The following is an 18,217-nucleotide window of genomic DNA, read 5'->3' as shown; positions in this document are numbered from 1 at the left end:
TTGAACATATTAAAATTCCACCACTGTAAATATTCAATCCAATTCTCTTAATATTAAATTTAGATTTTAGTGACTCTCCTAAAATGGTAAAGCTAAAGCATTTTTATTGCAGCATCTTTTATATTATGTTAATGAAGAAAATATAACTAATGCTACTCAAAACTTTTCAGTTAAATGTCCTCTTACTGTGTTTGCATTTGTTTCTTATCAGTAAACTACTGATTTCACAAAACAGCACACTAGAAAATTAATTTATGTATAAAAAATTTATTCATAAATGTTGAGTATTTGTTTACATGAATTCACAATCAACTGTCCTAAATGGAAAAAAAATGTCCAGTTTGATCACTGCAAGTTCAATTCATTCCAGTCACTATTCAAACCAAACAGGAACTGATGAAGTTACTCAAATATTTGAGTACCGATTATAGTAGTCTAACTGTACTAGAGTAAATTTTAATATCAAGAAGAAAACTAAATCACTTGTGTCTTGAAGAAAAATTTAGATCCAATATATGCAAATGATAATATAGTTCTAAAATGACTGAAAATTAACTCATGATGATGTTTCACTTACACTCTGCACAGCATCATGAGCCTTTTTTAGCTTCTTCTTTGCTTGAATATCATCCAAGGTCTGTTCAATTGATCTTTGGTCTTTCTTTTGTTCACTTGGAACTAGAGAGGAAATCAAAATATTAAACTATTAAGTAGAATAGCAACTAAAGATATATTCTAGAAAGATATATTTCGATCTCTTTAATTATATCATTTAAAAGGTGTTGTCATTCAATCATTGCTCAAAATTACAAGGTCTGTCCCAAAATGCCGGTAATGTTGATTCATAAATGGAGTAAAAAATCAAGAAGCATACAATTTGTTTGTATAACTTCAAATTTAAGCCAATGAAACAAAGGTTAATAGAATTAAATCATCAATTTTAATTTATAGTCAAGCTGGTTACTGTACAAATTTGTACTCTAATTGTGGACCTTTTATTGTTCATAAATTGCTACAGATAGCCATAAACTTCCAAAAAGAGAAAATGATGAATGTAAAAAAAATATATATTATGTTGCAGTTAATGCGTTATTAAAAAATTAGGAAATCTAAATTTTTATAATGCACATATTATATAGTACATAAAAAGGATAGAATAATGATAAAATTTTGCCAATGATAAAAAATGTTTTCTTTAGAACATCTGTAAAAACAACTAATATTATACTGCTTTGACATTTTAATTCATCCATATTATTTTTAAAAGTTTTCTTTTTAATATTAATTTACATTCATTTGAAGCATTCATTTTTAAGCAAGCAATTTTAGCATATATTCATTTTTAATACCATACCATGTCAATTCAAATGAATATTCTAATATTTACCCATATTTGTAAAGAAATATATAAAATTTGAAATTCAAGTATGAATTTATTTTTAAAATATTTAATTAATAAATTTAAAAAAAGAACCCCGGATTGATTGTAGTTTAAAGACACAGGAACCATATCTGGTTAATTAAGATGCACCAAGCAAATGGGTAAATAATTGATAAAATTTTCTGAAGAGATTTACAAAATATAATCTCAAAGACCTATGAAATGACTAAAATCAGAACCTAAATAAAAAATATACAAAAATTATTTGTGAAAACATCGTATGAAATTTAGGACCTGTTAAATTTTAGAACAAAGAAATAGAAATTTTTTTGACTCGCAACTTAAATATATGCAAATAAAATTAAAATCAGAAAATTTTCTCTTTTCAAACACACATCATTTCACTGTATCCAGAGCAAGAACAAATATACTATATAATGATACAATATAAACATCACATTCAACTAACAAGTTTAAAAAGTGAGAGAATAAGCTATCTACAGCTACAATTGACACTTGCCATATAAAAAAGAGAAACAAAAATGTGCAAAAAATAACTATATCTGCTTATTTTATATATATATTATTTTCTATACCAACCTCATTTGATTTCAAAAGCATTCAAGAACGAAAAACTTGAGAAAATGTATTAAACAAGAAGAAATTTAGTAAAGCTGATGACAAATTTCTGATAAAATTTTTGCTCACAAACACTAACAATCTGATAGATTTCAATGATTTTGCAAACCCAAAATTTATATATTTTGAAGTAGACTCCTTAGGAATGAAGATCTATTTGAGAAAATCATATCAGTGAACTAACCTTATTTTGAACAGAATAGAAAAAGTAAATAATTAAGTAGAAAATAATCAGTTGGAATGAACGACTTAAATCTTTTAAGAAATTCAATATGCTAAATAAGATTATACCTTGATCATTTGATATCTCTATTACATTTGAAAATTATCTAAGAAAACAGTAAAAATTATATATATCATATATTTTTTTAACATAAGACAATAGTTGATCCATAATGCCACAAGCACAATAATTGAAGCAATAGCTGAAATACACCATGAGTTAAAACATTTAATAATGCAAAAAGATTACTATTTACATTATAGTAACACCATGCAATTAAAAAAAATTGAAAAACCTTTTCTTCAATCTTTAGAAATCAGTTCAATTCCTAGTAAGCAATAGTTCCAAATTTAAATTTTTAAAAAACATGTTTTTAACTCTAATAAATTTAAGCAAATTTATATTGCTATATATAAATAAAAAAGAAGTTTCATCAAAGTATTAATTTAAATCAGTTTATTATTATTGAAATTACAAATTTAAATGCAGGAAGATTAAATTTTTAATGATGCTAATTAAGATTGCTTCTATAAATGGCAATATCACTATAAAAATATTTGAAAAATATTTTCTCATTTCTATTTATTATTCTAACTTAGAATGTCATTATTTCTTTAAAAAAATCCTTCCTCTTTTTTTATAATTTCTATAGTATTTTCTTGAGTAGAAACAATCAGAAGCTATCACTGAAAAAATACATCTTGCATGTTTTACACACAAATCAATAAACATCCTAAGAATTTCTCCTTTGTGAGTTTATAAAAAATGATTAAATAGCCTTTTTGAAAATTTATTTAGCACATTTAAATTTGTTTGATTTCAAGATAATTAGTCAAATAATTTCAAAGAAAAGATAATAAATTACACTCATTAGTCATGGAAAATAGAAATAAAAAATTAAGACAATTGCCAGATTATTCTTGTATCCTGCTAATGTTGAAACAGAGGAGGAAAGAATTCAATTTACACCAACCTATTGAATTAATCCTATTTATTTCATTTTATTTACTATCATAATTTTAGGGCAATAGCGAATAAATTTCAAAATAAAATGTTGACTTGTATTTGGAAATCTTAGAAATACTAAGTGTTCTTGTTATTTCCTCAGACAAATAATCGCATAGAAATAATTACAAATTTATTAAGAGCTTTGCTTGAATTTAAAGAAATGCCACTTTTTTGAAAAGATTAAAAACTTTTCACAGAACCTATTATTCAGTCTTTAAGAGATCTCAAAGCAATTTCATGCTAAGGCCATATTTTAATCTAATAAAAAGAAGCTGTCAAACATAATATTAAAAAGAAATTAAATTTAAATGGTACAAGGAAAAGTAAGATATATTTCTTTTTTCCTCTCAATTGTAGAAAAAAAATCAACTTACCAAAACCAAATTGTTTATTGGGAGTGGCTATTTTTGCTGCAGCTATGCCTGCATCACGGCCCAATAACTTTTCATATTTTGAAGCATAATTACACGCTGGTTCTACTTCGAAATCTCTTTTATTTCTTTCTTCAACTTCTTCTAACTTATGTTTCTCCTAAATAATAATAATAAAAAAAAAAACTCAATATATACAAAAAAATATTAAAGGAGGCTTTAACTTCTAGTCCAAAACATTATAGGATTAATTCCACTATCCTTATAGAATTTTAAAAAAATTATTCTAAATATGAATATCATAATATGAGTATAAAAAATATATTTAAGATAATGGCAATGTAAATATTTGAATGCAGTTACTAAAAACAATAAAAAATGTTGCAAAACATTGAACTAGAATGTGCCCTGAAGTATCTAATAATTGCACTATGAAGTAAAATTGGATTATAATGCATCCTGGAGTATCTAATAATGCGTCAAGACTTACACTATGAAGTATTAAACCAGTCACGAAAATGTAGCATTAATAAATCAGAAGTCATTGCATTATTGGTACAAATTCAGCAAGAATACAGGAAACACAGCTAAAAACGATTCAAATTTGTGTGTTTTTCCATTTCTTGAACCCAATACACATAGAACATCTAATTTCTCTCACTGTATGTATGTAATCCTTTTTGTACAATTTTTCAAGATTACTTATCAATAAATATTTAATTTTCAATATTATAAGCTTAAATACCCACATTTATAATATTCATAAAAAACTGTTTCCAAAAGATTTTGAAAATATGCAAGACAGATTAACAATGAAGTTTTAAGAAAAGTTATGTTTTGAATGATTTAATTTAGTTATGAGATATTAAAAAATGGAGATTACACAAGTAAGTTTTTTAATTAATGGCACTTAAAAAGTTTTTACAAAAGCATACTATGCTTCACCTGTGAATAACATATGAAATAAATAATATATATATATATATAAGCAATACCCTTTGTAAAGCTGCTTCCTTAGCTTTTATAGGATCCCATTCTTCTCCATTTCTATACGCTTTCAATTCCTCTTCTGAAGGTGCATATTCCTATAAAGAAATTAAAAGAAAAAATCATACATTGCTCTTCAAAGAAGAAAATAGAATTAAAATTAAACATTCATCAAAAATAATGACTGCTTTATAAAACTTATGACAGGCCAATATGTTCTTTCTTTCCTTAGCTACTAGAAAAATTTCTGTTAAAAAAAGTATTGATATATCTACTTTTATACATATATCTAAGCAAAAGGATGTCAATTTTTTTTAAAGAAAGCAATATACCTTCTTTTATTTTACAAATTTTCACTTTTATTGATAGTAAACAACTGCAAAGCAATAAGCTTACTGTAAAAACATATTCAATCATTCAATATGAGAATTAAATCTAAGGGGGCGGGGGAGGAAACAATATTAATTAGTATACTTGTCTGTAATACTGCATAGCAAAATTTTCTACAACTTTTTCTCTTAGAGTACGAAGTTCAAAATATACATCCACAGTAAAATTATAATTTTGAAATTCAGGAATTCAAGCCCATTAATGCAAATAAGAGTTTGTGCTATGCAAAATTGCTTGGTACTGGTTCAGCTACATGATCATCCAATATTGTATTGTAAAATCTTGTCTCAGATTTAAAGATCTCATGATAGATTCTCAGAAGTTTTCTTCTATAAAAGAGAAAATGAACAAGTTCTCTTTCAGGAATTTTTTTAATAGGCATGTAAATGCTTTCTTCAAATTATTAGAGAAAAAAAATTATGCATTCAGTAAGTATTCCAACATGAAATTCTTTCTTGACTGATTTGGTGTTTTACTATCCATATCATGTGAAACAGACAAAGAAATAATAAAAATTATTGAAATATTATATGTTGCACAAGTAAAAAAATAAACTAAAATATTTCAAATTAATTACAGCTTTTAATGATTTGATTTTTATTTTTGATAAAATATTGTTTAAAATGATTTTTTTATTTTGTTTTTGTAATTTCACACAAAGAATGAAAATTTTTTTAAATCAAGCTTGACATTATTTTTAAATATATATCTGCATTAATATAGCATGCTAGTTGTATCATACCATTGACAGGGGAAAAAAAAGACCTTCCTATATTTTTACCCGATCAATAACTAAAAATTATCATATTTTACTTGTTTTACTTTAGGAAAGAACTTTAGGTTTTTTTATTTTCCATAAATCCAAACTATCACAAAAAAAATTATTATTATTATTATTATTATTATGAGTTTTATTATTGATTTTTTTAAAAATGACTTTGATAGCAATTCATTTTCTAAAAAATTAAGCTTTATCAATTGATATTACATTATACAAATAAGAATATTCATTAAAATTGCATTTAAACCACTCAATAATAGTTTTAAATATGAAGAATTTTTCATCATAAAAATATGAAATTCAGCATTTTAAAATCAATCACATTGAATAATCATAGACAAAATACTTTCAAAAAATTATTTATTTATTTAACTTTTAAAAAGAAAAATTTCCATTTTAAGCCATTTTATCTCTATGCTAAGTAAAGAAATTATCAATAGGATAAATATCCAATAAACAAAACAATCTCAATATTAAATTCTAAAACAAATGCAAACCAAAATCAATGGAAAAATATTATACAAAAGCATCATATTGAATACCTTTTTAAACACCATTACATATCTATCAACTTCATCCTCACCAAAAGCATAGGTGCATAAACCAGCTATATCAGCCACATCATGTCTAAATTAAAAAATATTTTAATATTTATATATTTAATATTAATATAAAATATTTTAATTTAAATAAGCTTCATAACTAATTACAGAAATTATTTTAATACATATAAGCAATAACAATGACAGAGTATCATATATAATAGTGCATGTGATTCATGTAAAACAAACAAACAACATTTTTTTTGTTTCACATAAACCTGATTATTGTAAGCAAAACACATATTTAAATTATCATACTACACGACCTTTATTGTTATGGTTATAATATTCTAGTATTATTGTACTAGAATTATATAACAGTTAAGTCCTCAATTTAACAAAGAGGTTAAAGGATATTTTTTAAATTGGAAATCTTAAAATCACAAACTGAGTTACCAATAAGTTTTAGCCACTTAAAGATATAACACAAATTAATTTATTCTATTTAATGGGGGGGGAACAATTTGGCCATTAAGCAGTTAAATTATTATGCTTGAAACCGTGTTACCGTGTTCCATAATATAAAAATATTTAATAAACATACTGTTTCTATCACAAGAAACCAAATTATAATAGCATACTAGAAGTTAAAAGGTCTGAGCTCAAGCTTCAGTTATTTTGCCTTAACTATAATTATTTTAATAGTCAACTTTTATCCATTAAATAAGTAAAATAGAGCATATATGTTATTGCTTTTAAACATTGTTATTGAAAAGCTCAAACCAATTTTTAAAGTATATATACAGATACCATTAATTTCTATTTTATCATTATTTCATATAAATGTGATAACATTCCCAATCAAGTATCCTAACTGTAAGAATAAAACAAAATATTAGTAATAATTAAAAAAAAAAGGTCAAAAATCAAAAAAAGTATCATAGTAAGATGCAAATAGAAGAACTAAATAAACAGCATGTAAATGCAAATTTTAAAACAGCATTTAAAAATACAAGTAATTTTTATTACATAAAATATGAATATTGCATAAAAATTCATAAATCTATTTTTAAGACAAATTGAATGAAAATTTACAACTACAAAAATTAATTATTGTTAAACAGTAAAATAACAGTTTTAAGAAAAATTTAAAATTAATTGGTAAATAGTAAAATATTAAAACTTACATAATATTTCGATAAACTTTATCCGTAGGTGAGAATTTGTAATTTTGTTTAAGTGGATCTTGTATAAAATCATTAATAGTTTTTTCAATCTAAAAACAAGAAAAATACATTTTAACATGGAATAATAAATTATAAAATTTATTATTATTTTTTATTAAGTCACACAGCAATCATAAGCATTAAGTTTTCAGCTGACGAATTTGCCCAGAAGCTGCAAAATGTAATTTCTCATCAACTTTATACCATTAAGTTCATGAGAAACACAACTTCTGTGCCCAACTGCACAACTATATGAAATTAAAGAACATTTTGATTTTGTAGCAGCATTATTATTTAGGATTAAACAATTGAAAAAAAAATCATTTTTGCTTGAATCATAAAACTACTCTTAATTACAAAGACTCTCTTTTAGAAGGAAAAAAAAAATGAACAGCTTACCTTTATTTATTTTTAATATTTACATTCAATAAATTTTAGTTTTAAAATAATAAATGTTACAAATCTTAAAAAATTATGAAAACCATATATTAGTGTACTCTTTGTTTGGAAATTCATATGCTTCAGACCAACAATTTCTTATACATTCAATCTAAATGCCCCTTAAATTTGCAATAGAGAATCAAACAGCATTATATTGAACTAAACTGGAAATCTTGACAGAAGGTCCCAGGCTCAAGTACAGTCTGCCTTATCAAAATTTTAAAATCTGTATAGCTTACAAACTATATGCCACTGTCAAAAATTAGTTATGAATGAGACTATTAGCATACAATTAATGTAAAAGTATCTTAAGGTCTGCTCTAATGTAGTTTTCTTGTAACATCAAAACTTGGAAGTTAATTTAACTAAAATAAATTTATTTAAAAGTTTAATATTGAAATTAAATTATTATAACAAATTAATATAATTAAATGATAGAAAATAATTATATTCAAACTATTTTCTAAAAGGAGCTAGAAAACTTGATATTAAAAAATTCATGGTTAATAAATTTTATTAAAATGTAGTAAGTTGCATTTTAGATATTAAAAATATTTCATCACTAAGCAGATTAATATTCATATCATTCAACAGCTTTTTATTTTAATCAAAATTAAATCAAGTGCATGACACAAAATTTTAGTTATAGAAACAAAGAAAAAAAACAAGATAAAAGGCATAAAATTTTCAAATATACTTTTTGTAAATATTACTGTGTTTTTAAAATCATAACAAATAATCCCCCTATCCCAAGAAATTATTCTAATATATATTTTTATCATACAATTAACTTTTTAAATGAACAAATTTAAATACAAAGAGTTACAAATACTAAAATTTAGTCTTAAATAGAAACACAGATATAAAAGAAAGGCTAAGTAATTTAAGCAGCTCTTCACTTCTCAAAATAATAACCATACCTATTAATTTTTTTATATGAAACTTATCTCCAAATAAACACTTTCACTTAAAATATATTATGAAGAAAAATTATTATTTTTCACTTCAGAACTTTTCATTCATTAATAAAAATAAATAGTTCCAAGTTCAGTTGTTTGTAGGTTATTAATTATGTCAGATTAATGATAAAGAAGATGAAATAAATATAAACTAAGTAGAATATAAAGTCCCAAGTAACTTGCCTTTTCTCGAAAGCTAGTCAATTTAGCCCTTTGTGCAGCTTGTTGTTTCTCTAGTATTTTCTTTTGTTCTAAGAAGGAATATATCTGGGATATCAATATAAACTGCACAAAGATAACAAGTAAAAATGAGAATGAAAATGTTATGCACATAAAGAATTTACACTTTTTTTTATAAAATAGCAAGCACCAATTGTTGCTATTTACATTTGTAGAAATTGCAAGAAAATTTCCTTAGATATTTGTAATATATTAATTAAATACAAGCCACTAAATATACTTAAATATAAATTCTATTAATTTATAATCTCATTCGTACACTAAGAAACTTTAAAAACTATGGCTCGCAACAGAATTAATTTAAGAAAGACGTTAAAAATTCGCCAAGGCACACATATTAAATTACATCCACACCATTAAAGAGATGACCTTGATCTAGAATCTGAATCGTTCAAGTGTTTTCACAGTTTTACTAGTTAGTGATGTACGATACTATAATTTTTGACGAAACATTTCAAATATTTATGAACGAAACTAAACTTTTTCTGGAACCCGAGTATTAAAATCTGAAATTTTTATATAAAATCTAGGAATTAAATCATTTTATACAGAAAAATATTAGAATAAAATTCATTAAATGGAAATAAATTTTGTTATAATACTCAAATATACTGATTAATAGTAAAAAATTAATACATTAATAAGTTCCACAAATTTTTTTTTTAAGTTAATATAAATTCCACTTACTTTGCAATAATTTATTTCTTTCGCTATTTCCAGAAGGCGGTTTTTCCATAGAACTTAGAATTGAACCTAGTAAATCACTCATTTTTCTGACAAATGGATTGCGAACTTACAAATACTTTGAAATGTTTTAAATTAAGAAGCTTCAAATCTGTCACAGAAAAGAAAATAACAAACACATTTGCTTCTGTTTACAAAAGTCGCAGTGAAACTGCGCAGTTACAGTTATTTTGAAGCGGAAATCTGTTTTGTATTTCTCATGGATCCTTTCCAAAATGCTTGTTTTCATTTCAACCGTTAAAATTATTCAATAATTCAAAAAATTCAAAATAATTCGAATTCAAAAATAAAACTTATAATCAAGAAATGCCAACAAGAATCGCCATAAAATTTTTACTGCCCCGCCTTTTTAACGATAATTTTGCACCACCATATCAGAATAAAATAAATTTTAATACAGCTTTTAATTTTATTTGAAAAAATATTTTTTTATTCATGATATATCTTCTCGTCAAAAGATATTTGAAATAAAAATAAAATCTTGCTTTCCAAAAATATAAAAAGTAATAGTTGTAAATTAAATGAAAAAAAAAAAAAGGGACTTTAGACATGATTTCACGAAGTCCATTCAATAAATGAAAAAAAAAAAAAAAAAAAAAATGTCAAGTGGAAATTGCAGCTGCATTTTTTGCTAAATGATAAAAGAATTGAACTTATCAAATTTGTAAAACTTTTATTTTTTGCTCAAACATTTCAACATAATGAAGAGATTTAACACTATTGATTGAAATATCTGTTAATATTTCTTACTTAATATGACCTAGTTAATAATAATTTAAAATATTTGTTGGAAGAAAACCTAACAGTAACATTTCGAAAGACAATGATTCCACATGACTGAAGTTCTTAGAAATTCTTATCAGCCGAAAATGTTATCCACTTTTTAAAGATACCGGTCGCCATGTAATTCTAATGACACATAGGAAAAACATTAGGAAAAAAAAATTTGACTGCACCACCAAATCAACCAATCATAGAGTTATCTTCTAGTACTACCGGAGCATTAAAATATGTTTACATAAATAACATACTTTAATGACCCATTATGATTGTAAAAGAATCATGTAGAGAGACAGTGGAAGTAATGTTTTGAGCGGGGGAATAATATATACCGGATAGAGGGCATTTTCTCTAATTTAACAACAAAATAAAACACAAAATAATTTTTACATTTAATAAAATGCACTTAAGTATTCATTCATTCAACAAATTTCTTCGTCACTTAATTTTTTAAATTCATATATTGATCCTTATTATTTTCTCAAGGTTAAAAAAAATTACGGGTCAGAAATATTTGTAAAAAAAAAAAAAAAAAAAATGTTAGAAAATTGTTTTGAGGTTCCTTTATTGGTCATCAGGAAATTGTCAAAGGCCAAAGGAAATATTTGAAATTAGAGATTACTTTCGAGGTTTAATTTCAGTGAGATCAAATTCTAAAAAAAATATTATTATATTTCATTCTAAATTTTAGTAATATATAAATCAAAACATACATTGCTGTAATAAATCACCTAAATTCGTTGAAACATGGTCATAAAAATATTTAATCGGATTTTAATGAGGATTATATATATATTTTTTTTACTTTGACTACAATTCATATTTAACAAAATTTTAAATCTTCTGTATTTTTTTTATTAATAAAATACTTCAATTACAACAAAAATGAATTAATTGACCAGTGATACAGTAATGAATATTTATAAATGCCAAATATTTTAATTAATATTATAATATACATTAATATTACAACGGAATATCCTATAATATTTAATGGAATGAAATAACTAAATCTAAAAATGCATAGAAAGTTTTCTTGATTATTTAATTTTCTTGAAAGTGAACAATGCTTCTACAAAATATAATTATACAGAAAAATTAATACCTAAGATATTGTTGGCGTTGGATTCCTCGTGTACTTATTTCTATATGTATATTCAGAGTCAAAAAAGAATTAAATTTATTAAAAAATAATCAGATCTTGAATTTGTACTTCCTACCTTTCTTTTTAAGTACGTTTTTTTAGGTGCTGGTTTTCCTCATCTCAGCTATTGCAAGCTGATGTTCTAAAAAACAAAAACGTGTTTTTTTTTTGTTTTTTTTTTTTTCAGTTATATGCAATGCTTTTTCTCAATGTATTATTTATGAGTTTCTAGTGACACATTTTTGAATCACTTAAGAACTCACTTTTGAATCACTTTTTTGAATTATTGAGACACTTTTAAACAAGTCTATTAAAAATTTTAAGAGCATTCGGAATTACATATTTTTGTCTATAGAATAATTGGCAGAAGAAAAAAAATTATATTCTCTAATTACATAGTCATAAAATTGAATGTAAAATCTAAAACAAATTGGTTTCTCATTTTAGCTAACGGATATTCGATCCAATGACGAATTCCGACCAAAATTTAAATCACATCCACAATTCCTGAAGTAAAATCGTATGTGAACATTTAGTTTCTTGCGATTTTGAATTATCTAGTTATGTGTATACGAAACAGAAGGAGAGACAAATTTATTTCTGATAAATCTCGTTCATAGAACTTTGATTGATATTTGCATTTCTGGAGCAAGGACCATGTACAAAATTTTAACTGTCTAGCTTGTTCCATTTTATACGATATTTTTAATTTATCTGTTAAATGTTTTTGCGTACAGACTGACAGAGAAAATTTTGTATTAAAGCAAAATCCATGAAAACTTTGAGGACGATTTTTTTTAATGATTATTATAATTTACATATATACATAATAAAAAAAATGAACATCGATTAAAGGTTCTCCATAAAATAACATATCATCTAGAGACATGATAAAAAAAACTGTGGCAATATGAAGTATGACAATAAAAAAGTATGGTTTACTCAGATTATATAGTGACTGATTAAGAAGCCCATGATAAATTTTATAAAAGACCATTTAACAAATTTTGTTTAAAATAATTTTTCTTTATTTATAAAAACAAATTGTATGGAAATTATACATAATAATGTTAGAATAACTAGTTAGAGTATCGAGCATTATCTTTGAATGGATACTTTTCATTGATTGATCATCAAGTAAATCAAAATTTGAAATTACCAAAATGTACTGCATAACTTGTAAAGGTTAGTGATCTAATAAATGTAATTTTACACACTCGGGAAAGTAGAAACAACATGAAGTATTTTATGATAACCAATACAATCTTTTATTTTCTCTTCTTAATTGCATTATTCCAATTTGAAATTTTTAATGACTGATGTTAAGAAGCGAATTAATATTGTCCAAAAACATAATATAATGAAATGAATTAATAATAATTATGTGAAAATGAGAATATAAGTCTCAATTCTAGAATTTTTTCAGAAATAAGAAAAGAAGTTAATCTTTTAAAGAAATTCAAGAATATGGTCTTTAAAAAATTGTCTGTTCACTTCGAGATTGTATAGATAATATCTTTTCAATCTGTGACGTTTTTACTTTCTCGTATGCGAAATATAGAGAAAGTAGCGTAATCCTCAGAAAATACGAAATTGAGGTTTTGACGAAGCAACGTTTCAGATCTCCCTAAATCTGAAAAACACATTTTTGGCAAATGTCTGTCTGTTTGCGACAAAAACAACTCAAAAACTTTTCAACCTAGAAAGATGAAATTTGTTATATAGTCTTCACACCGCATTTTTAGACTTCTTTCAAGTTTTGAGCAAAATCCGTTCTGAGGAAGTTTGTCTATCCGGTTGTACGAATAGAAGTTAACACAATAATTACAGCGCAAAGAAAGCTGGATATATAAATTCCGTACACATATTTAAAATCTGCAGTGTAGACATTTACTTTCAGTAAATTCCAACAAGGGATGGACTATCTGTCCATCTTTTCAAAAACATGAAAACACGATGACTCCAAAATCGCAATGGCTTAAATTTATGAAATTTGGTATGGTATTTTGTGAATACAAGTGCGGTTTTGTTTCAATTTACAAAGGAAATTGCACCTGAAACAGAGCACTTTTCGTTTACTATTAACCTCATACCATGGATTAATGGCCACAACAGGTGAAAAGGATCATATTGTTACGGAATTTCCGGGGTTCGTTTGGATAGTGGAAGTTATATGGTGTGAAGAATGCTCAATCACCAGGCGGCAGTAGAAAATAAAACAACGATGTTTATTTACACGAAGACACACAGGACAGCACAAAGACGACAACTATATACAGCACAGAAGGCGATTATCTTCAGCCGAGACGTGCAGCATACAACAGATTCTACTGCAGACAGTAGCACACAGCTTAGGTCAGCACTAGCTTCACTCCGTCTCTGCTCCGCTTATTTCTGGAAGGCCAGTTCTTTACCGTCGGTTCCGACTACGACGACTCCACTGGTCCACGACTACTCTTCTCTGTCGCTTCCGACTACTCAATTCACCACTGGTTCACACTCAATTCACCGTCACTCCCCGGAAGCTGCAGCTCCTTTTATAGGTCTCAGGGGGCGGAGCTAGAAGCCTCTCAACCAATCAGGAACGTTCGAGGCGTATCTCCGTTCCTACTGGACAGATCGGGAAGATTCTCGATGTTTCTGGTATAATCTATTTTGGCGCCAAAGTTTCCAAATTCGTCGCCAAGTCGCCAAATGGGCGCCAAGTTTGTCGTCAAGCTCTGGGATCTCCCATGGAACCCACTATGCTGGGAAGCCGCATCAAGGATTCGTAACAATATCATAGATTCTAAATTCACGTCAATATAAAAAATTCCAAATTCACGTGAAAGATTAATATTTCGCAACTACTATATTTCAGTGTCATGCAAAGCGTCTTCCGAGTTAACACCTTAATTAAAGAGTATGCGAGACAGTTTTGGAAAGACTAACCCTTTTGGTTTTCTATTAGCATCATTAATAATGTTATATGAAATAATTCCTGAAATGTGAAAAAAAAAAAAAGACACACGCATTTAATTACACAACTTTTATTGTACACAACAATAATAAGTACATCACATCATAAATCTTTAAGTAAAGACACATAAATATCTTATATAATATTCTTTGAAACTTCACAGTTTATATTTCAATCTATTCGTTGTAAGATAAACTTAGTTCATTTGTATCAAAGGCATTGAAATACGAGAAAAATTAGAGAACATCACAGTGAAAAAATTCTGAAAATTTCCAAAAAATATTTAATGCATACACATTCATATTTGTATGACAGAGAAAAATACTGTTTTTACTGTAAAACTAGAGTAAGAATTACTTTTCATTGAAGAGAAGGTAATACGAGTAATTCTCATCCTATAATATTTTTCATTAAATAGACTAACCTCAATTCAAAACATCTATAAAAATTTTCAAAAATTCAAACGTTTGGAACTTATTTTTAATTTTATTCTATACAAGTATAGTAGAGCTCTAATTATTCAGTTTAATAAGGATCAGACCCAATCCGGATTATCAATTATCCGGATAATTTGAAACCCATGAAAAAAACTCTTAAGAAAACGAAATTTGATTATAATATATTAATTTAATGATTACTGGTATAATGTTTTCTTTCGTTTACTTGCATAATGTATTAAAATGTTATTGCTGAAAATATTGTTCAAAGTCAGTTGTTTCGCTACTTTTATCGATTTTTACGCAGGAAGTTTTTCTTTCTCTCAAACGATCCGGATGATTGTTGATCCGAATAGCTGGAATTCGGATAATTGGAGCGTTATAATAAATCTTAAAATGAAAGTTATTTCTTTAATGATTGCTTTATTCACCTTTTTTTTTTTAGATTACATACCTGCAAGTTTACAATATTTATAAATTATTAAGGACTATGGATAAATGTAATGATAATAATAAAAAAAATTACAAATTTATATTATGTAATTCTGCAAACAGAATTTCTTCTATATGTTATTTAGTCAATATTTTAAATGTAAATATTAACTAAAATAAGCATCAAAATAGCTATTGATTTTAGTTAAAAGAGCAGGATTTGAAAATGCGGCGAAGCTAACCAGAAGCGGTCCAGTAATTAAAAAGTTATCATAAAAATAGGTGTGATGAAAATTGAAAATTCATCAAATTTGTACATTATGAATTTATTGCAGTGGCTCCCCAGCTAAGAATAATTTTATAATCATTCTCAAATTATATCTATTATTTTAAAAAAAATTAAAAACATGCAGTTAATTTTATAATATTCTTGATGCATAATTAAGCGCAAATGATATTAATTATAAATAACAACTGATTCAAATAATCTTCCGGCCTTAAAAGGCTTAGCAGCAGATCGTGGCCAAATAGTAGATTTATTTATCATAAACTAATGTCTCATTAAAAAAAAACTGCTTATCCATTTTGCCATTCTCAGCAAAATGTTCCTAGAACTTGGAACGCGAAATGTTTCCTACTTGAAAAGGAGAATGGAGAAAATTTAAAAAGCTCTGGGACAATAAAAGTACCATCGTTTGGGGAACCACTGACATATATGAATTAATTTCGATTTCCTACCCTTTTTTTTGGCAGAGTGCCAAGATACATTTTTTCAGTTGGGTAAGTTTGTAGTTAATATCGCCATGATTTACATAATTTATTTTTTCTGAAAAAAAATTGTTCCTTGAGTTTTGAATATAATTCCTTTTTCTATAAAAATATATGTAAATTGCTCAATTCAATTTTTTTAGAAATATATGATGGAAGACACAGAATTTTGTCAGTGACCAGAATGTGATATAGGCTTTAACAAGTAAAAAATATTACGAAATTATATCTCAAGGACATTAAATGAAAAAAAAAATGAGCAGGAGAAATAAAAAGAGAAATTTAAGAACAAGTTTTAATTTGATATCAGAAATAAAGATAGAATTTGAATATTTTTTGATATACAAAAAATATGCAAAAATGAATATACAGTACACTCCCGATTATCCGCGAAATTGGGTGGCGCGGCCTCCGCGAATAACAAAAATCGCAGATAATCCGAAAAAAGCTAAAAACGGGTATAACAAAAGAGAAAACAGTTATTCGAACTTTGAAAAATCGTTTTATGTACAATAAAACGTAAAATAAGCAGCAGGAAATGTTTAACTAACGCTTAATATTTTAGTATATCACTCAAAACTAACCTAAAATGCATTTTGTTAATGAAATCAGAAAAGTGCTTTGTACTTACGAGAGGCGTCAAGGATACACAGAAAAATTAATACATATGTAGTGTTTTAATGCTGTAATGTATTATGTAATTAAAAAAGCATAAATGTAAAACTGCACCTTTTTGAAGAAATCAATCATTTGTGTTTGCTTCTTGCTTTGGAAGCATTTTCTCTTTGCTTGGAAGCAAAAAAAAAAAAAAAAAAAAAAAAAAAAAAAAACAGTGCGGCAGGCGCGGATAATTCGCTCCGCGGATAATCGGGAGTCTACTGTACCAAGTAGTAAAATGATTCTACCAAAAAGAAAACCTCTGCAGAAGAAAGGAAACGGATATTCAAAATCTATCCAAATTGTTCTAATAAAATAATTTTGTAGATATTTTTTAAGAACAAATATTTTTTTAAGACAAACAAAAGTAAGTAGAAATAAAAGAAGTAACTTTTTTTTCACACTTTTTCAATCTCACAACTTTTTTTTTTTTTTTGAAAACGTTACTATGTGGATATTTTGTTCGTACATTTCTAATGTATTACATAAGCATTAGTATTTAAAAGTGAAAAAAAAAACTCTCACAATTCAATCTAAATGAAGTTCACATTGATAAAAATCAATCAACAATTATAAAAAAACTTTAAATATTAGAGAATTTTCACATTCAAGTCACTAGTAATATATTTTTATGAATAAGATATGGCATAGAATAAGATATGATATTTTATCAGTATGAAACTATAGAACAGATCAAAGCACATACAAAACTGTAAATATAAAACTTGCAATGCATATTTAAATATATATGGAAGACAATACACAAGCAGCATATATTTAACACCAATAATTTCAAATTCGATAGTAGTAAATTTCTACTTGCTAAGGACTATCTAACAATTTTTTTTAAATAGAATATTCTTCTAATTATGTGTATATAACTGCAGAATATTTTAAAATTCTAATCCTAGATATTAAATATAGTTCAAAAATTTCTTCTCAGTTTTAGGTTTATTTTTTGTAATTGCTAAGATTACAGCAGCTAAACGAATAAATCACAGTTCAAATAAATGTCACAAATAATCAAGATTAGGCCATGCAAGGATATGTTATGCATAGAAAACGATATCTAAAAATAATTATGCATATAACGCAAGGTGAAATATTT

The 18,217-nt window shown here is 25.8% G+C and overlaps 1 protein-coding gene across 1 annotated transcript; it reads right to left on the bottom strand.

Annotated features, from left to right (window-relative positions):
• Positions 1–247: 247 nt before the first annotated feature.
• LOC129981967 (sperm-associated antigen 7-like) lies at positions 248–10,078 on the bottom strand. The gene is made up of 7 exons (XM_056093043.1): positions 9,876–10,078; positions 9,132–9,199; positions 7,510–7,598; positions 6,323–6,407; positions 4,618–4,707; positions 3,626–3,782; positions 248–678 (listed from the first exon to the last, which is right to left on the bottom strand). The coding sequence occupies exons 1-7, from the start codon at positions 9,955–9,957 to the stop codon at positions 557–559; spliced, it is 693 nt and encodes a 230-aa protein (XP_055949018.1). The 5' UTR covers positions 9,958–10,078; the 3' UTR covers positions 248–556.
• Positions 10,079–18,217: the final 8,139 nt, after the last annotated feature.

Source organism: Argiope bruennichi, chromosome 8 (assembly GCF_947563725.1).
Source record: "Argiope bruennichi chromosome 8, qqArgBrue1.1, whole genome shotgun sequence".
In the NCBI taxonomy this organism is placed as follows: Eukaryota; Metazoa; Arthropoda; class Arachnida; order Araneae; family Araneidae; genus Argiope; species Argiope bruennichi.
The sequence above is the reverse complement of the archived record's forward strand: the minus strand, read 5'-3'. Positions and strand labels throughout refer to the sequence as shown.